At 57.1% G+C, this 20,685-nt stretch overlaps 1 protein-coding gene across 1 annotated transcript; it reads right to left on the bottom strand.

The window, feature by feature from the left end:
* Positions 1 to 412: 412 nt before the first annotated feature.
* Positions 413 to 19,240, bottom strand: GPR143 (G protein-coupled receptor 143). The gene is made up of 9 exons (XM_036235698.1): positions 18,728 to 19,240; positions 17,721 to 17,830; positions 16,844 to 16,938; positions 12,808 to 12,900; positions 10,776 to 10,885; positions 9,291 to 9,399; positions 8,090 to 8,207; positions 7,354 to 7,594; positions 413 to 573 (listed from the first exon to the last, which is right to left on the bottom strand). The coding sequence occupies exons 1-9, from the start codon at positions 19,083 to 19,085 to the stop codon at positions 482 to 484; spliced, it is 1,326 nt and encodes a 441-aa protein (XP_036091591.1). The 5' UTR covers positions 19,086 to 19,240; the 3' UTR covers positions 413 to 481.
* Between the last annotated feature and the right edge of the window lie 1,445 nt (positions 19,241 to 20,685).

The following is a 20,685-nucleotide window of genomic DNA, read 5'->3' as shown; positions in this document are numbered from 1 at the left end:
GGGGCCCGGGGCCAGCGGAGCCTAATGAATCGGGTGCCGAGTGATCCTTGGCCGTGCGACTCAGCACCGCTCAGGGACCCGAGGCGAAACTCCTGCTGGAAACCGCCGCCCCCAGCCCGTCCTGGCGACGCCGGGACCTGCCGCTGAGCCGCTGCGAGGCCCCTGGCACCCTCGGGCCCCGGCTGGGCGGCCGCAGCTGCGGGCGGCCGTCGCACACGACCCGGCACACGGGGATGGCTCACGAGGCCTTTATTGACGTCCCCGAGGGCGCGTCCCGGGCTGGCAACGCTTCGGCTCTGCAGCTGCTGCTGAGAGTTGGGCCGGGAGGGGATCCTCGCGTCCCAGACGCAGCGGCCGGGTCCTCAGCACCACGGGGAGCCGGGGGGGGGGTGCACCCAGGCAGGGTGCAGACGGGACGGGGGGGGGGGTGGGCAGAACGGGAAAGGGGGGCGGGTGCGGGCTGGGGCCGGCCATGCCCCCGTCACAGGTCTCCCTGCGCCCTGGGGACGGACTCGAGCTCGTCGCCGCGGACGCCGCAGGCCATGAGGACGTCGATGGCGCTGGCGTCGGACCCTGCGGGGGGAGAGAGAGCAGGCGGTGCCGGTGCCCAGGGCCTGGCGGGCGCGGCCGTCCCGGGCCTCGGGCTCGGGAGCCCCGGAGCGCGGCGTCTCGTCGTGACGGCTGGGCGGGGGGCGCCGGACGGCAGCCTCGGAGGACGGCGGCCTTTCCGGCTGGGCGGGGGGCGCCGGAGTGGCCTCCTGGGCACCGCCGAGGCCGGGGCTCCCGCCCCCCCCGCCCCCGGGGCCTGGCTGACAGCGGCGGACTCCGCGCGTGACTCTCCCTGCCACACGCCACGCTCGGCCCGGCCACGGGCCTTCGCACGCCTCCGGGTGCTGCGGGGAAGCTCCGCTCCGACTCTCCTGGGCGTCCACCCTCGGTCCAGGCCCTGGTCCGGACAGCGCCCCGTGCGCGGGGAGGCGTGTCACACAGCGCCACACGGCTCCGCCGTGCGTCCTCGGGGCCGGTTTCCCCTCGCGGCACCAGCCGGGACGTGGTCCCGTTACTCGGGCTTTGCGCCCCGTGTCTCTGCCAGGACAGCGCCGAGCCCGGGGACGGGGGGTGCCTGAGTCGGCACAGTACCGGCCGCGCCCCACACGGCCTGGGCACACGCGCGAGCGCTCGGTCCACGGCTGCTGCGTGCACACACAGTCGGGTCCGTGGCTTGACATCCACAGGACGCAACGTTAATCTGTCGCCTCGGACCAGGGAGACCGAGGCGCGGGCCCACGGGCAGGAACCCGCACGCTCTGCGGCCGGGGCCGGAGCCACTTCACACACACGCACGGCCGGCCAGGGCCACCTACGGCTGCCGAGGACGCCCAGCGCCCGCGGGAGCCGGCACGCCACTTCTGACATCTTTCCGGAAAGACTCTGGGCGTGAGCGTCACGTGCTGGCTGGGGTGTGAGCCAGGTCAGGGCCGGGGCCGCCGCGGTGCCCGCAGGCCTCGGGGCGCCCTCCGCCTCCGGTGGCTTGTCCAAGGTCCCCGGTTCGTCCACGCTGCCCGTGGGGCCTCACGGCCTCACCTGTTTGCGGCGCGACCACCTTTTCAGACGCCCCCCGACCCGAGCCCCGCCTGCACGGGACCCCGGGTGCTGACAGTCGCCGTAAACATGCCCCCCACAGAGACAGAGTGTTGGCCGCGCACATCCCTGAGATGATCACCCAGCGGGGCCGTCGGGGGCCGTGGACTCACTCGGCATCGCTGCGAAGTCCACCTGACAGGTGCGTCTGCAGGACACACAGCTGCCAGAGGCTTCGTGCCGCCCGAGGGCCGAGCGGCTCCCCGTCGCCTCTGCCACACGCTTCGGGAGGCCACGCAGCTTTTGGGGACCTTCCCGACCCCGCAGAGCCCTGAGGCCTGTGTCCTGCACCCTCACCTGTTCCTGGACCCTCGGGGGGCCCCGAGGCTTAGATCGGACGCCCCAGCCAGCAGGCACCAGGCACGAGCCCGGGGTCGTACCCACACCTGGCCCGCAGCCCCTTCCTGGTGTTGAATTGGCCCCGGCCAGCCCTGGGGGGTGGGGGGGGGCCGGGGCCGCGTCCTCCCCGCTCCCCAGCCAGAGGTACCTTCAGAGGCCGGACAAGCGCCAGCAGAGAGAATCACAGAAGACAGTGCACATGTACGGGACAAAGCAGGGGAATGTGGACGGTAACGGGGGAGAGTGGGAGAGGATTTGGGGGAAAGAAGCAAGAATTACAAGAATAAGAGGAATAACGGGAGACGGGGTTGAGGGCGAGATGAGTAGCCGCGGAAGTGACAATTGTGGGAGGAGCGTTTTCAGGGGGGGCGAGGGATTACGGGGGACGACAGGACTGTGGGAAAAGATGGGGGTTCTGGGGAGACTGGAAAACTGTGGGTGGGAAGGAATTTGAGGAGAGACAAGGAGTTGTGCGGGGGAGATGGAATGGTAAAAGGGACCGCGGGAAAACGGGATTGTGCAGAAAGTGAGAATTGTGGAAGAAGGGTGATTTGGGGAATTACGGGGCGAACAGAAAACTAGGGGGAAAGGGCAGAAGCGTCGGAGATGCCATGTGATAGGAAACTTGTATTTCTGAAAGAACGAAAATCCGGAATTGCGAGAGAAAACAGAAAACTGAAAACAACTTGAGAGAAACGGACTGTTGGGCAGAAGACATGGCGGTGTGGGACGAGCGGGCGGTAACAACAGGGGAGAAACGGGATTATGGAAGAACTCGGGGTGATAAGACAGAAAGGGGCTCGTGCCCCAGCGTGGGAATTGTGGGGGAAACCCAGGGTCGTGGGACAGACGCGGAATCGCGGGAAGGCGAAGGAGCGGGAAGGCGAAGGAGCGGGAAGACGAAGGAGCGGGAAGGCCAAGGAGCGGGAAGGCGGTCGGAGCGCCGTGGCCAGACGGGCTCGCGGGCGCCAAAGGGGCACAACGGGGCCCAACGCTGAGGCCATTTGTGAGAATCGCCGTGGGCGGGAACAGGAAGTATGGGGAGGACGGCGACAGCGGGAGAAAAGGAACCATTTGGGGGACATCGAGGCATCATGGGGAACGGGGGGGGGGGGCCACGGGACAGCGATGTAATTGCAGGAAAATAAAGTATTTGGGGAGAGAAACGGGACAGTGCAAAGCACAGGGATGACGAGAAAGATGCCACTGATGAATTCGGGGATGGTGGAACGATGGCGGATCACGCGAAACCGAATGGCGGGGACGACAGGCTCGTGGAGAACAGAACCGTGAATTACGGGAAACAGCAGGCCACGTCCTGGGGGCTTCTGAGCACGGGAAGGGGCCCCGGGAAGGAAGGGCGCTGGAACTGCAAAGGATTGTGGGAGAAACGAAGGCCTGTGGGAATGTCCCCTTCCTGTACGGTGGGCTGATGAGTACCGCAAAGGATCATGGGAAGAAGGGAATGCTGGAAACTACAAGGGATCATGGGAAGGATAAGGGAATTGTGTGAAAACCAGTATTTGAGGAAATAAACTAAGGGAAGGCTAGAAGCTCATGGGAGGGAAATAGAATTCTGGGCGAAACACAGATTATAGGTATGAAGTCACGAAGAGTGGGCAACGGGTACCACAGGGGCAAAGGTGGAAATTACAAAGGCTCATGGAAGAAAAAATAGAAATGGATTAAACAAAGGATTGTGGGAATGTTGAGGTCATGGACGATGGCCTTATAGAGGAGCGGGGGATGATGGGAATGATGAGGTCGGGTACTGTGGGCTTATGGGAACCACAAGCGATCATGGGAAGAAGGGAATTTTTGGAAACTACAAGGATCATGGGAAAGAACTTGAATTGTGGGAGAAGCAAAGGAGTGTGGGAATGATAAATCGTACAGTGGGATTATGGGTACCAGAAGGGATCATGGGAAGAAGGGAATTTTGATTTACAAAGGATAATGGGACAGAAATAGAATTATGGGATAAACAGGACGATTGGAATGTAGAGGTCATGTGTAGTGGCCTTATAGGAGAAGCGGGGAATAATGGGAAGAATAGAGAAATTTTATGATTTTCTAAGTTCAGTGAGAAGAAACCAACTGAGGGAAGGCCTGAGGCTCAAGGGAGAAAAACGAATTGTGGGCAGAACATAAGATTATAGGAATGATAAAGCCATGAATAGTGGTCATAGATATATCACACGGAATCATGGGAAGAAGGGAATTCTGGACACTACAAAGGATTGTGGGTATGATGAGGTCATGTGCTGTGGGCTTATGGGTACCGCAAGGTATCATGGGAAGAAGGGCCATCAGGAAACTACAAGAAATTACGGGAAGGATAGGGAAATTATGTGACTAGGTATAACGGGAGGATATGGATAGAGGGAAGGCCTGAAGCTCATGGGATAAAAAAAGGAATTATGGGCAGAACCTAAGATTATGGGAATGATAAAGTCATGAATAGGGGGCATAGAGGTAGCTCACACGGAATCATGGGAAGAAGGGAATTCTGGACACAAAGGATTGTGGGTATGATGAGGTCATACTGTGGGCTTATGGGTACTTCAAAGGATCATGGGAAGAAGGGAATTCAGGAAACTACAAAGAATCATGGGAGATAAATGGAATTATGGGAGAAGCTGAGGATGATGGGAATGATGAGGTCATGTGCTGTGGGCTTCTGGGTACCACAATGGATTATGGGAAGAAGGGAATTGGCGAAACTACAAAGAATCATGGGAATAGGGAAATGTGTGACTTGGTACAATTGGAGGAAATGGACTGAGGGAAGGCCTGAGGCTCATAAAAGAGACGTGGAATTGTGGGCAAAAGATGATAATGATGAGTTCATGAATAGGGTGTATGGATACCACATGGAATCATGGGAAGAAGGGAATTTTTGAAACTGCAAGGGATCATGGGAGAGTTAGAGAACTTGTGAAACAGGGTCGTGGGCGTGTCACGTACAGTGGCCTTGTGGATATACAGGGGCTCATGGGAAGAAGAGAATTCTGGACACTACAGAGAATCGTGAGCGAAGTAGAGGGTCATGGGAATGACGAGGTCATGTAGTGTGGGCTTCCGGGTACCACAGGGGATTATGGGAAGAAGGGAATTCGGGAAACTACAAGGGATCGTGGGAAGGATACGGGAATTATGTAACTATCAAAGTATTATGGGAGGCAAGGGAAGGCCAGAGGCTCATGGAAAAGAAATGGAATTGTGGGTAAAACAAAAGACGATAGGAATGATGAAGTCTTGAATACGGGGCATAACGCTACCACATGGAATCATGGGAAGAAAGGCATTCTGGACAGTACAAAGGACCATGGGATAAAAGTGGAATTGTGGGATAAACAAATTTGTATGATATTGTTAAGGTGTTGTAGAGTGGGATTATGGGTACCAGAATGGATCATGGGAAGAAGGGAATTTTGGAAACAAAGGCTCATGGGAGAGAACTTGAATTTTTACAAAGGATTGTGGGAATGATGAGGTCGTATATGGGCTTATGGGAACCACAAGGCATCATGGGAAGAAGGGAAGTCAGGAAACTACAAGGAATCATGGGACGGATAAGGGAATTGTGTGACTATTTAGGTTTAATGAGAGGAAATGGACTGAGGGAATGCCTGAGGCTCATGGGAGAGAAACGGAATTGTGTGCAAAACAAAAGATTATTATGATGAGGTCTTGAATTGGGGGCGTCTGGGTACCACACAGAATCATGGGAGGAAGGGAATTCTGGAAATTGCAATGGATCATGGGAGGGACAGGGGACTCGTGGGACCACCCAGGGATTATGGGAGGAAAGGAAGTACTGTGGCAAGGATAGAGGATCATGGTGGAGAAATGGAATTGTGGGAGAAACAATTATGAGAAAGATGAGATCATGTATAATGGGTACTCAGGGATCATGGAAAGAAGGAATTTTAGGAACTACAAGGGATATGAGAGAAAAGAGGAACTGTGGAAATGACGGGATCTTGGATGAGAAACAGAATTGTACAAGAAAGCGCATTGTGTAGAGAAGTAGACTTGTTAGAAACAAGGAATTGTGGGGAAAACAAGGCATCATGGGAGAGAAAGAGGAATTGACGGACTAACGTGGCTCGTGGGAGAACTACGAGCATTGTGGGAATACCGATGGGTTATGAGAATGGGGAATCGCTGGAATGACAGGGCAGCATGTGACAAGTGGAGTAATGGGAGACTCCAGGGATGATGCGATCGACCAAACATCACGGCAGAGAAAGCGGAGTAGCGGGGAGGACGGGATGGTGGGGGAGATAGTGGCACTGAAGGGCGACTAGGGATTATGGGTGACATAGGGGAATTGTGGGAGAGCAAGGGAACCGGGGGGAGCTGTGGAATTGTGGGTGCAGACCATCATGTGAGAGAAACAAGACGTGAGAAAGGGATCATGGTGGCTGCTCGTAAATGTAAGAAAAATAGTGTAAGAATGACAAAATTGTGGGGAAAAGTAGGGATTTGGGGAGAGGAATTGTGGCGGACAAGGGCATTGTGGAAGAGAACAGAACTGTGCGGCAGAACGCTGGGAGAAACCAGGAATTGTGGGGGGCGAGGCACTGTGTTCTGAGGAGGACGTGACCCTCCTCTGGCCACGCCCATCCTGCCAGGGCCACGCCCCCGCCTAGTGCCATTGCGGTCCCGCCCCCTTGCCTGAGCCACGCCCCTCACCCATGCCTCACAGTGGGGGTGGGGTCACCTGGTCCAGGGTGACCTTGGAGAGGTGGGATGTGGGTCTCACCAGAAATGTATGTTCTCACCCACATCTGCTCACCCTCTTGAAGCTGATGATAAATTAATATACATATCAGACCCTTTGTAGTGCCCCGACTCATGAAGAATTCTTTAAATCTTATAATGACTTATTTTTCAGCTCGGCCTTTGGGAACCATGAGCTGCTACTGATTTTCCGTCAAACTGTATAGACTGACTGGCTTCTCACGTTAAATGCCCCCAAGTGATCTTGGACAAATGAAACTGCCCGATCTCTAATGCTGATGGGAAATATGGCAGCCGCTCCTGGTTCCAAAAGGGCTAAGTGAAAAATGTTAGTGAGGGGTCCGAGGTGACTGTGTATCTCCTATTCAGAATGGCACCCGGACCAAAGGGAAGCCAGCTGTAATTACTTTAAGGCCACGGTGTTCGATGCCTGAACGAAAGGCACCATTAAAATATCGAGAGGGAGGCGGATGGTAAACTGTAGCATCGGCATCGGCTCCGGCTACCGTCACTCCGTGCACACCCCGAAGTGCGTGACGCATGTCACGGACACCGCCTCCACCCCGCGTCACCGCCTCGTTCGATTGAGGACTTCCAGGGGAGCCCTGGGCCTGCAGGCCTCACCTTCAGACAGCAGGCTCAGGGCCTCGTCGGACGTGTGGCTGCCCACACGCAGTGCCTTCCGGGCGGCGGGGCTGTCACGGGGCACACAGGAGCCCTCTGGGGTCGGGAAGGGCCGCTCGGTGGCTGAGGTCATCGATTCCCACTGGATCTCCTTCCTGGGAGCCTGGAAGTCCAGGCTGCATCCCGTCCAGCCGTAGAAGGCCAGGGACAAGAGAAACCCCTGGGCTGGATTCAGTATGCCCTGTGAGCGGAGAACAAAGGCAGGGCGGGTGAGTGAACGCAGCAGGAATTTTATATTCTGCATTTCTCAATACTGGAGATTTCCTAGTTGCCCTTCTTAGCATCTGCATAACGTTCCATCAAGATGAAAGACCGTCATTTATTTAACCATTCCCTTTTTTAAAACAAGAGTTGTCGAAAAGGCTTTATAACTATGGATAACGTTATGAGGAATACTTCATCCCCATGGCTTTTTCGTAGTCTGAAATGTTCCTTCAAGATAAATTCCCCGATACCTCAGTCTGCCTGAAAGCTTTGATACGCTGTGCCAAACTGATTTAGCAGAGTCATGCCCATTTAAAAATGTCCCCAGCAATGGAAGACAGTAGCACAATGGCCAGACGTAAGGAGTCCGGGAACCTATTTGATTCATATATATTTAAATAACAAGACATCATACTTCTGAGTGGGGTTTTTTTCCCAAGAAGAAATCTTTAAATCGAGGTCGTTGACCTACCATAATAAACCAGGTGGTCTTGGCTGCATTTCTGACGTGTTTCAGGGAGGCTCCGTTGATATCCGGTTGCATCTCGAGATAGAATAACAGGCTTTCGTTGATGATGTTTGACAACCAACTGTGAGAAACAGGAAATGGCCCATAAGCTAAGAGAACAGGCAGTAGAAATTTGTTTTTAAACGCTTGGGGGTGGGGAACGCGGCTATCAAGACCCACGTGAGTCCTGGAGGGGTGACGACTTTAGCCGCCAAGGGGACCAGCACGTCGAGAATCTGACGTGAGAGCTCTAACTCCTGCGAGGCTACAGCAGAGACCGACGGATGTTTCCAGCTGCAACGCCACCGCCGGCGTCGGGTTCTAGCTCTGCCTCCAGTAACCCAGAACTCAGTCTTCGTTTGACCAGTAACCTAACGTTTTCATGGAGACCAAAGCGGATCTTATCTGGTTCCGGTTTCTCGATGTTATCATGGGTGGGCCAGGGGAGTTCGGAATAGCGAGCTCGGGGTGTTTTTAGAGAGAGCGTTTGGGCCTCTCCTGGGAGAAGGTCCGGACGCGCTCGTATTCACACCACGAAGGCGTGCTCTGGCTTGCCAAGTATCGCCTCACGCCAGCAACCTGTTTTCTGACTCCAGAGTGTTGTGCATGGCTTGCAGATCAACTTGCAAGGGACCCACCTGAAGCGTCAGGGCGGAGTACCCGCGGTGGGGGGAACTGAGTGGAGGAAACGCCCTCTCTGCACCTCTGGCCTGAGCTGAGTCTCCACACCGGAGATGTGCCTTGGCCCTTGTACCCTGCCAGGTACAGGAATCCTGGTCTCCAGATGGATGCGAACGGGCGGGTTTGAAAGGTCTGACCATACGCTCTGTTTCCACGTTAACCCTGGTGGGGACGCATAACACCGGATGCGAATGGCTGGGACGGACGGGGGCTAAACTCAGGAGTTTCTGCGCCCAGGGCTTCCTGTCCCATTTCAGGAGCTCTGACCCTTTGCAGAAGCCCATGGTTTGCAGACTGGCCTTCCTGCCCCGTGTGCATCTCCTCAAAGGGCCCCTAGCAGAGTGTCAAAGATTTCTTTTGCAAAGACCCTTCCCTTGGGGACTTTCAGGTCACATACTTGGAAAAGCAAAATGGCACGTTGCTTGCATATCCCCTTCCCAGTGACAATTTAAAAAAAAAGAAGAAGAAGAGGAAGGAAAGTTACCAAATAATGAAAACCAGCATTATCTTGAAGAACCGAATCCTGATCACGGCTCCCATCCGTCTCTCGTTCTCCGTGTAAATGCCTTGTCTTCCTTTTAGTAAAGAGGCCACTGCGAAGGACAGAGGGGGACCGCGGGTCACGTGCGCAACAGACGTTCACTGAGTGGCGGGCGAAGGAAGCAAAGCGGCCGTGGGCCCAGGAGCCAGGCGGGAGCTCGCGGAGCAGCGCACGCCGCCGACCGGGCCGCCTCGGCCTCCGCGCTGGGCCCTCACGCGCCCGGCCGACACGCTCGCTCCGCCTGACGTTTCCTTTGAAACGATCTTACAGTTACGGAAGATTCGCAAACACAGCCTGGCTTCCCCAAGATCAACATCTTACGCGACCATGGTCACCCCCGTCACGATGAGAAAATACATTGGGACGGTACCGTTATTTAAACTGCGGCTTTTTATTTGGATTTTACTAGTTCGGGGACTAAATGTTTAAAAGTCAGTGTTTTCTACTATAAAAATAATGCACGCTTGCTATTTTAAAGCTCTGGGAGATTTTAAATTTCTCTTTATACGCAAGGTGGAAAAGATTTTTAAAAGTTTGGAAAATTACCGACGGCCACTGTTAGCGTATACGTATCTTTGTCTTTTTTCCGTAAGTCATTCTTATTTCTGTGATGTAGCTGACTCACTCTTTTTATGCAATTTTGTTTAAAAGTTACTGTATTTCATACGCGATTTCTAAGTGTAGGTTTGGAAAAAGCGCCCCAGCGAGCACGGTGATTCTCCGCTCGCGGCGGTGGAGGGCTTTCGGCGTTTTGACGTTCTGCCGTCATCGGCCGATTCTCAAGTGAGCGCCCTCCATTCTGCACTTGAGAGATCTGTGCAGCTCGAGGAGGCCAGACACTCGCTCCGGGTCACGCGTCCTTGGGGAAGACGCGGGTCCCGGAATGCGAGGCCCCAGCCTCGGCTCGGAGGTCCTTCCAGCGCGTTCTGCCGACGCCGTAGGGCGCCCCTCGCCCGGTTCCTCCCGCTGCGTTTGACTCATTTCCTGTGCCCTACCTCCTGTTTCCTGCCCCACTGAGAGAAGACACAGGCCGAGCGCCTTCCGGGAGGCACCAAGCCCACGACTCCTCGGTCCACATCCCATGCCTTGCCCACTCCCCTGTCCTCGCCTTCTGCTCCTGCGTCTCCTGCACAGTTTCAAGGCCACTCCTGGGGCCTCCAAGGCACGTTACGGGCACGCAGGGTGGGCCCAGAGGGCAGGGGAACGTGCTCGTCCTGGCCTTGAGCTCACGAACATTGGCAAAGAACTCGCGTCGCCCATAACTGCATCGGCTTGCTCACTTCCGCTCATCCAACCTCACTTTCTCCACCTGCATTCTTATCTCTCTGGAGGATGACGGATGAGGTCGACCGCCCCAGATCACTCCAGAAGGACAACGGGCGTCATTACCCGAGCCCCAGGCACCTGGAGACCCTCCCTGTCCTTTACCTGCGGTGACCGTCCTTCGGAACAGGATGGGATTGGCCAGGAGGACAAGCAGGAGGGGCAAATATGTAGTCACGTAGTGGGGGACGGCGTGCTCCAGACCCCTGTCACACCTGACGGGGGAAAAGACGAGTCATTCCCGGACACGGAGCCGTGCCTAAGACACGCCTAGTTATCTGGGGGCCGAGAGGAGAGGCCACGAGGACAGATATCTGACTCCGCCCGAAGGACCTCGGGCTCGTGTCCGCGCACGAGCAATAAAGGGCAGAAGAATAACTGGGATCCGTCACGTTTCCGTTTGTGTCATGAACGGGGTTTGTCTCACGCGTTTTATCAGGGGAGCTTTAGAGTGTTCCCTGCTAGGGGAAAGTGAAAAAAAAAAGGAAGCCAGTCTGGGATTCCGGGTCCCCTCAGTCCCTCGCAGTGGGTCTGTCTCTTCAAGGGAAAAGCACAGACGTCGAGGAAGACAAAGACAGCCGAGAACGCGTTGGTTCTGAGCATTTTCTCCCAGCTGCGCCGGGCCGATACCGGGAAGAGAGCCGGTGCCTCTCCCTGAGCAGCTCGAATACTCGAGCGTCCTATTTCAAAGGACGCTTGTTCTCTCGGTGAGTGGTAACAATCACATGAGCGGGTCTGTTCTGGGAGAAGCACCAGGCTTCCTCTTGATGAGTCACGGGGACTAGCCGGCCACCGAGGACGTGGAGGAGTTGCCACACGCAGGGGTGCCGCTCGGGTGACACCTGTCAGCTATGACACGCATGACGCAGAAGAAGAATGGCAGGGGAAGAGAGTCAGAGGCCAGGGGACAGAGGGCTGCTCAGGCCCAACCCGAGAAGGAGGCAGGGCAGCCTAAAAGGCCGGGCGGCTGGAGGCCACCGCCCGCAGCGACGGCTCCCTCGGGCTCAGCCGCGGACGCCCCGGGGTGTCCAGGATCCCGGGGGGTCCAGGATCCAAACTCCCGCTGCGCCTCAGCGCCTGCGGCTTTACAGCCTGCACTGTGTCCTCCGGACGTCCCCGGGACCGCAGGCCGCAGGGCGAATGCGCCCGGGGCTCTGGGATTATCCGCCCACGATGCGGCGACACCGGTCCGCAGACGGGCACTTGAGTAGTCGCAGGGATTAGAAGAGAGGAAGGGAGGCGCGCAGTCCGCGCTCAGCGGGCGGCAAACGTTTTATGCTTCCCCAGTTCCACCGCCTGCGTTGAAACCGTACGACTCCGAGGGACGGGAAAGCGGCCGCGCACGGGGCCGGCTCTGTTCCGATACAACTTTATTTGCAAAAGCGGACGTCAGGCCGGCTTTGTCCTGAGGGCTGTGCCGAGCGGAGCCCTAGGCTACGCAACCCCGCGATCACAGTCACAGAGACAGCGACCGACCTCCGGTTTTCGGCCTTCTGTCGGAAATCGGGAGAGAAACCCGCGGAGGGAGGGAGCTTGAGGCTTTACGGGTGGTTGCTGAGACGAGGTTTCTAACTTGAAAACACTCCCGGGACCACTTCAGAGGCCGCCGCTCCCTGCAAGTGCCCCGGACAGCCGAGGGCGCAGGACGGAAGGGAAGCGAGCGCGCACGGCGGGTGCGGGCCTCGAAGGAGGGCTCCCGGGAGGGACCCCCGATTCCTCCATGTCCTCTCGGGCCGGTTCTCAGCACGTTCAACTTACCTGCTCATCCTGAGGAAGCTGGTTTGCAGAGGGAAAGGTCGAGCGTGGGCACGAGGGGGCCGCGTCAACACGGGAGGGGGCCGTGCCGGAGGCTTCGCACGCGTACTGCTGCGGGGGAGTCGTGCCCGCGCTTGTGCAAACACGCTCGTGCGCACAGGCACCGGCCCACGCCGACGTGGACGGCAGCGCAGGGGTGGACGCCCCCCGAGGGTGACGAGGTCGTGGTGCGAACCCTGGGTTCAGGTGTACGGACCCTGAGCTCAGACTCCCACGGCCGGAGACGGCGGCGGCCCCCGGGGGTGGGGGGGCACTGCCCTTCCTGCAAGGGGACACACGCCGGGCAGGGGTGGGGTGGGGGGCCGGGGCGGGGGCGGCTTACCTGGACACCGAGGGGTAGTAGAGCATGAAGACGCCCTCGGCGCACAGCAGGGCGGCCAGGCCCCAGGCCATCATGTGGTACAGCACGATGCAGCTGAGGGACAAGCAGACGGGCCGCAGCTGAGAGGCCGGCCAGGGGCCTCCGGCCACGGGAACCCACGCGGCGAGGCCGGGGCCGCGCACACGGCCAGCGCCCCGGCTCGCGGGGGCCTCATTTTGCCTCGGAGTTTTTGTTAATCGAGGCGAAATGCATAGAATTCGAAATTAGTGCTTTCGGGGCATTGTGCAAGGATCACCTCAGTGCAGCCCCAAACCGTCTTCTTCACCCCAAAAGGAACTCCGTGTCCAAGGGGCAGAAGCTCCTCATCCGTCCCGTCCCAACCTGACAGCCCCGGACCTGCCTCCTGCCTCAGTGGATGAACCTGTTCCAGACACTCCCCCAAATGGATGGAAACTCTCTCTCTCTCTCTTACACGCGCACACACACACACACACACACACACAGTGTGTGGCCTTGTGCATCTGGCTCCCTTCTCTCAACATAAGGCTTTCGACGTCGAGGGGGTCCAGGCGTGGGGAACACAGGAATCCTCACAAATGCCCGGCTCAGCCGAGGAGCGGAGGTCACGTCTCTCCCCAGCCCTGGCCCACGTCACCCCGTACCTGACAGGCAGGTGTCCACACTCAGTGCGAAAGGCTGAGCCGGTCTCTGAGTAAATGAGTCTCTGAGTAAATGTTCCAGGAGGAGCACAGAGGTCCCTCCCTGCGCCTGCCACCCCGCCCCCCGCCGCTCCGGCACAGGCCCCATGCTGGGGCAACCGCGCCCATTCCTCTCTGTGTCCCCAGCCCCCAGCCTGTGCCCCCGAAGGAACCGAGGCCAGCAGCCTGGAGGACGCGGTCAGGGGCTCGGGCAGGTGCAGGGCGGCCACAGGCATCCAACGATGGCTCCTCGGGCCAGGCGGCCTGGGGGCACTGTCACTCACAGATCTACCAGACTCCTGGCAAAGTGTCCCAACCCATCGGGATTTGGACTCCGAGGACAGCTGTGTAGACAGCGGGAGCCGTCGCGGGTGAGAGCGAAGGCGGCCCTTCCACAGGGCGCAGGACGGAGGGGACACAGGGCCGGCCCCCGGAGCGTGAGCTTCAGGAGAAGAAATGTTCTCGGGCCGGCCGCCTCGGGGGCCAGAAAAAGGGGGCCCAGCTGCGCTGCTTCCCACAGTTCGGCCACGTCTGGGGCGGCGTCCCGCCCTGTGGCTGTTTCTGGGAGCGGTGGGGTGTGTCTCGCTCAGAAGCCGAGGCCTTGCATGAGACTCTCAGCTGAGCTCACATTCCAGATGCGAGGCGGGGTGGGGGCAGGGCCGGAGCCGGCCCAGGTGCCCGGGCCCCTAATGGCCACGAGGGCTGGGAGTCGGCTCCAGGCCAGCCCGCCCAGGTGGCAGCCGCTCCAGTCACCGACACGGCCAGACACCCACGCTGGGGCGAGTCCCAACTCCTTTTCCTGACCGCTGGAAGGTCTTCCACACCCCCTTCCTCTCACACTTTCATTTTCTTAGAGCAAGCGGGTCTTCCATGTCGGTGGGACGCTTCCCAGGGTCGCCTGAGCCTTCTGCTACCTGGAGCCCAAGTAGCAGTGTGAATGTCAACTTTAAAGGTCCTCGTGACAGAAAGAAAATGGCTGGGGGCCGGGAGGCCACCGAGGGCTTGCGGCGTGTACGCCAGCCACCCTGCAGAGCCTGGCCCCCTGCCCTGCCAGCCTGAGGAGCCCGCCTCCGCCCCGGCCGGCCGCCCGCACCATCCACTCTGCCCTGCCCCGGGTCCTGCCCTGGGAAGGTGTCCCCCAGTTCCGCATCCTTGGACGTTTGCCTCCTGCAAGATGCCGCCCCTCCGGTGGCCGTCTGTCCTCCCGCTGACCTCCCGAATAAGGCCCGAACACGCTCTCGGGTGTGAGGAGGGCCCCGGGCTGCCTGTGCTGGCTTCTCCGGGCTCTGCCTGCCCTCCAGGTCCACACCGCGGTCAGGCTGCCCAGGGCCGGCGGTGACGCGATGCATCCTCCCGGACAGCGTGAGCAGACCCTTCCTCCCGCTCTCTTTTGGGGGTTCCAAGCCTCCTCCTTTCTCCACAACCTCCTCTTGCGACTAAGAGACCATGAACCTAAGTTATGGCCCATGATATGAAAATGGAATTGCGTGAAACTCCCGGGGAGGCTGTTTTAAGGGAGATCCCCTTTCGCATTGCTCCCGTCCTTCTTCCTGCTGCCCGGAATGCAGACGTGATGGCCGGAGCGTCAGCAGCCATTCTGTGCCGTGGCACCTCAAGAATGAAAGGCACACAGTAGGCTAGCACGGCAGGAAGAGAGAAGGAGCTTGGGTCCCTGAGATCCATCGTGAGGCCTGGATTGCCCACTTCTGGCTTCTTCCAGTGTGATAGAGAAACATCTATCTTGTTTACGTCGCTGTCATTTTATGTAGCCAAAACTAACCCTCACTGATATGTGTGGTTGGAACTTTGACCTTAACTATCTTCCCCTAGAGAATTTTCACAACCAGAGAGCTAGGTTCTATACACATGTCTAAGAACTTGGGAAATAAAGTAAAAAGGTGGAAGGAATACAGAGGAAAATGGAGTAAGCATTAAATTTCAGGCCGGAGAATCCAAAGCTAATGATGTAATAGATACATATCGAAAATATCAATAATTTTAGAGCAGGGACCTGCTCAGATGGCCCGATGTACTCCACATCCTGCATATGATCCTTCTGTGCTTACCATGTTGGTTTTAAAACTGAATTTATTCAACAAATTGTGCTGAGACAACCAGATAACTACAGGCAAAAGAAGAGAAGGTGAACATTGTCCTCACCTATACGCAAAACTGACTTCAAAATGGATCCCAGACCTCAATCAAAGTGCCCAAACCATAAAACTCTTAGAAGAAAACAGGTATAAATCTTTGTGACCTTGGGCTAGGGAATGGTTTCTCAGAGGACAATAAAAGCACAAGAAACAGAACAAAACAAAATAGAAAAATTAGACCGCATCAAAATGAAAAACCTTTGTACCTCAAAAGATGCCATCACGTTAAGTAGAAAGGCGACCCACTGAATGGGAGAAAATATTTGTAAATCATATGTACAAAAAGGAACTTGTATCTAGATTATGTCAAGAACTCCTATAACGCAATAATAAAAAGACAAATAACCCATTTCAAAACGGGCAAAGGAATTGATTAGACATTTCTGCAAAGAAGGCACAGAGAAGTCCAATAAGGGCATCGGGGAGATCAAAACCTCCGTGAGATAACAGTTCACGAACACTAGGATGGCTACAAATCTAAAAGCCAAACGAATACACAGAGAGTAACAAGCGTCGTTGGCAAGGATGTGGCGAAATTGGAACCATCATGCATTACCAATGAGGATGGAAAATGATACGGCCTCTTCGGGAAAGCGTCTTACGAGGTCACAGACTCACAGAGTGACTCTGTGACCCAGGAATGAACTGCTCGCTCTCTCCACACAAACACTGTGCACACATGTTCATTGCTGCATTATCCCTAATAGCCCATTCAATGGAAGCACCCTAAACGCCCATTGACTGATCCGTGGATAAAATGCGGTATTCCACACAGTGGAATATTATTCAGCGATGAACAGGGATGAGGCAGTGATACTGTAACGACATCGATAAACCTTGAACATGTTTAAGAAGCCCCCACACAAAAGGTCTTAACCTCGTTTATGCACATCATCCCATTTACTCCTCTGTAACCTTATGAGGCGAGTACGATTTGACGGCTGAGGAAACGGAGGTCCAGAGAGGTCAGGCACCTGTCGACAGCCACACAGCAAGTGAGTGACTGGGCGGATTCCAACCAACCAGCCTTTGGCCTTTTATAAAAGCGAGCTGCCACGGGTGATCCCCGGTGCAGAGGCCGCTGACGGGTGCTGACCGGCCGCGTCGCAACGCTCAGAACCCTCTGGGGGCCTTTTCTCAGGCAAGGGAGCTAGGGCGTGAAGCCCCGCTGGTCCCCCAGCGTACCTCAGTCCTGCAGATCTCCGAATCACCAGGTAGGCGTCCACCGCATAGCAGAACAGCCACCAGAAGCACGCGCTGTACAGCAGCTGGATCCACACCTGCGACCATCAGGGAGAGCTGGCCTCAGAGGCGCGGGCCGGCACTGCCCCCACACGTGCAGCGAGCTGGCCACTCCCTCTGACATCAAGAGGCAGCACAGGAAGCCACCGGGAAACCCAGGGCGGGACGCGGCCAGGGGTGGGGGTGGGGGCACGAGCGAGCGTCTGGGTCCTCCGTGATTGCACCAGCGAGCCCTGCCTTCTGCTACACGGGTCCGCGGCGTGGATCAAGGCCTTGGAAGTACGGCTTAAACTGGCGTGAGGGCTCACAGGGTCTTTGGACTAGAAGCTCTTTTGCTGAGAACAAAGGAGCATGAGCAGGAAAGACTTGGAAAGGCCGTGGCAGCCCAAAGGGAAGGAAGGGGCTCGCTCTGTTCCTGACAGCACTGGATGGGCCACACCTCCTGGTTGGTCAGGGAGGGGTGGAAGGGGGAAGCTGACAATTCCTCTGCAGACCTCGGGGTCCACACAGCATCAGTGGGCCCCGAGATCAATGACTGAACAGTTAACATGATAAAGAGAGAGCTCTCTACATACTTCGTTAAGTAAAATACAATCAGTAAATTCTTTTCTTGTGGTGGTGGGGAGCAGAAGCCACACTAAATCACAGAGGGCCCCTACCCCAGGGTTCCCAGGGTCTGGGGAGGGGGCGGGGTCTGATAATTTGCATTTCTAACAAAGTCGAGCCGCTGGGAGGGTGGCGTCGGCCCACACTCTCCGGCCCACAGCTTGTTGGCGGCGCAGGGAGGGAGGAGGGCGGGAACTAAGGGACGGGCACTCACCGCGCTCCCCACGCAGAAGGCGGCAGGCCAAATGTCTGTCCCGTTAGCGCCGGAAATGTTTTCAACGAAATCGGGGAACGCTAACCACGCCGCAGACCGCACTACGATACCTAGGCAAGAATTAGATGCTACTTTGTATCTATCTGGTCGTCATTCAGACCTAAAGCTGACTTGTTGCTCTGTGAAAAGGATGGATGGGTGGAAGGATGGATGGATGGATGGATGGACGGACGGACAGACGGGAAAATAGATAAGAGAATTTTGGCTTGCAGTTGCCCACCAGTGGTATAAAACCCAAACCTTGGAAAGAAAGAAAAAAAATACGCACACAATTAAATTAGTTTCTCACTGATGGAATAACGTTTCCATTATATTATCTGAGTTTGGCTTAAGTGCAATAAAGTTTTTCCAGTACACTCGCAATAACAAACACAATAAACGGGTTTTTGTTTTTTTTTTTTTTTTTTTTAAGAAACATCTGTCCTTTGGGCGTCACTTTTACCAACCACTTTGTTTTGCAGAGTCCCTTAGTCCACCCGTCTGGTCCCTAGGAAGCCGCCTCTAGTCTTCCCTTCCCCGTGGCCGGAGCACGCAAACGCCCTGCCCAAGCCGCGGGCGGCGCGCCCTCAGCCCGGTGCGGAGCAGATCACAGCCCGCGGGCCGCGCGCCCCTGACCGCGCGCAAACCGGGGCCACCTCGGCGCCGCGCGCCCCTGACCGCGCGCGAACCACGGCCGACCCGGCGCCGCGCGCCCCTGACCGCGCGCGAACCGGGGCCACCCCGGCGCCGCGCGCCCCTGACCGCGCGCCAACCGGGCCACCTCGGCGCCGCGCGCCCCTGACCGCGCGCGAACCGGGGCCACCTCGGCGCCGCGCGCCCCTGACCGCGCGCCAACCGGGCCACCTCGGCGCCGCGCGCCCCTGACCGCGCGCGAACCGGGGCCACCTCGGCGCCGCGCGCCCCTGACCGCGCGCCAACCGGGCCACCCCGGCGCCGCGCGCCCTCACCCATGCAGCCAAGCACGTCGCAGACGGCAACGGCGCGCAGGATCCGGGTGGAGGCCGGGGCGCGCGCCGAGGCCCGCGGCGACGTCGCCGGCTCCCGGGGGCCCGCGGGCCGCCGCGCGGGCAGCAGCTGCAGGAGGCCCAGCGCCAGGCGCAGCGCGCCGCTGCCCAGGCACAGCGCGTGGAACGCGCGCGGCCGGAAGCTCAGCACGAGCTGCGTGGCCGCGTCCCGCGTGGGGCAGCAGGAGGTCCCCAGGCGCGGGGAAGCCATGGGCTGTGCTCGGGGACGCGTCCCGCGTCTGCCAGGACCCCGCCGGACGGCCTGGGTCATGTGCTGGGCTGACTGGGAGGGGGACGTCATGTGCCCTGGGCCTCTCTCCTCCACCGCCGCCCCCGCCTCTGCCCCCCACGCTGGCAGAAAAGGCGCCAGGCTTGGCGGGGGCCGTGCGCCCTCCGCAAACGCCACGAGGCCTCACGAGGGTGACGGTTGGTCAGGAGGCCCGGGAGGGGGGGTGAGGGGGGGAAGAGCCAGAGATCTGCAGGCCAGCTTTCTCCCGGCTCACCAAGCCTCCTCAGTGGCTAATTCTCCAGGATCTAGAACTTTCCCCGCCCACCCAGCCGCCCTGTCCTCACTGATCTTCCAGAAAAGCTTCATGTGCCGGATTTTTCCTGATTGGGCCTCTGGCTTCCCTAATTTTGATGCGTCGCAGGCACCGGCTCGCTTCCTAAACTGTGACTGCTGTCATCCGTGGTAAAATAGTGCTTTTTAAATGGTCCCTCCTTCGGGGAAAGAATCCCGCAGAGATCAGATTTTCATTTAAGATCAAAAAATAAAACCTAACAAAAGGGGAAACTACTTGCCCTAGCCAGAGCGCGCGCACGCGCACACACACACACATACACGCACATGCACACGTGCACACATGTACTTCTCACCTTCCTTTTCAGGTCTGTTCCATTCTTACTCAGCTCAAGGATGTGGGGTTAGGTTTTTGACATTCTAAATGAGCTTTCAAGAGTAAATCTGGTTAGAAAAAAATTTATTCAAGTTTATTCTGATCTTCTTAATTGCTTTAGTTTTCCTACTTACTCCGTTACGCATCGACGATCGTGCTTTATTCCGTACGCATAAAATTATATCAGTATATCAAAAAATTGTATCAAATTATATAAAAAATTATATCAGTACTAATGATAATAAATCATGAGTGAGTGAAGTTTAAAAAATGAAAAGCTCTTCAAGGTTGAAAATGTAAGATTTGCCTCCGGGTTATGGCTTTACCAACCAAAGCTTTATTGAAAAGAGAAAAATAGAAGAGAGAAGAGAACAGAAAGCCAGCTCCACGAGACTTATCATCAGCCATAAAGGCCCACCGGCACCCGCAGAGCACACACCCTAGACCTCATCAGATGCTTAAATGCAAACGCTTCTGTGCCCTCCAACCCCACCCACTCCTCCAAGTTTCCGCCCGGCTTTGCAGTTCCAAGCACTAGGGGCAGAGTCTGGGCTGAACGCAGGCCCCTCCTTCCTGAAGACCAGAGGACACGACGGGGTTTCCTGCTGGGCCCCGGAGGGCCGGCCGGCACGGCCAGATGGGAAGCAGAGCCTCCAACAAAGGGCTGCGGGCGCACCACTTCAAAAGCATCCGACCCCACGCGTCTGTGAGGCGGGCAGCTGCTTTGATAAAAGTCCGGAACAGACTGACATTGTCAGAGCCCCAACCGCCCTTCTGTATTACACACTTGCTCATGAAAGCTGCAGAAAACGCTAGCGGAGTCTTCTCCGAACGCTGTTATCAGTCCTTTAGAAAGCACGAAGCCTCCTGTGCGCTTTGGAAACTCCGTCTCCTCTTGCCTGGCTCTCGGAAAGCAGGGGCTGCTTTTGGAGCGTAGTGTGTGGAATGCGCTTTAAAAGATAAAAGATGAGAAACGAGCATCCATACGTCGGCCGTCATGCTGTT

This window comes from Rousettus aegyptiacus, unplaced genomic scaffold, assembly GCF_014176215.1.
Source record: "Rousettus aegyptiacus isolate mRouAeg1 unplaced genomic scaffold, mRouAeg1.p scaffold_m13_p_19, whole genome shotgun sequence".
Taxonomy (NCBI): Eukaryota; Metazoa; Chordata; class Mammalia; order Chiroptera; family Pteropodidae; genus Rousettus; species Rousettus aegyptiacus.
The sequence above is the reverse complement of the archived record's forward strand: the minus strand, read 5'-3'. Positions and strand labels throughout refer to the sequence as shown.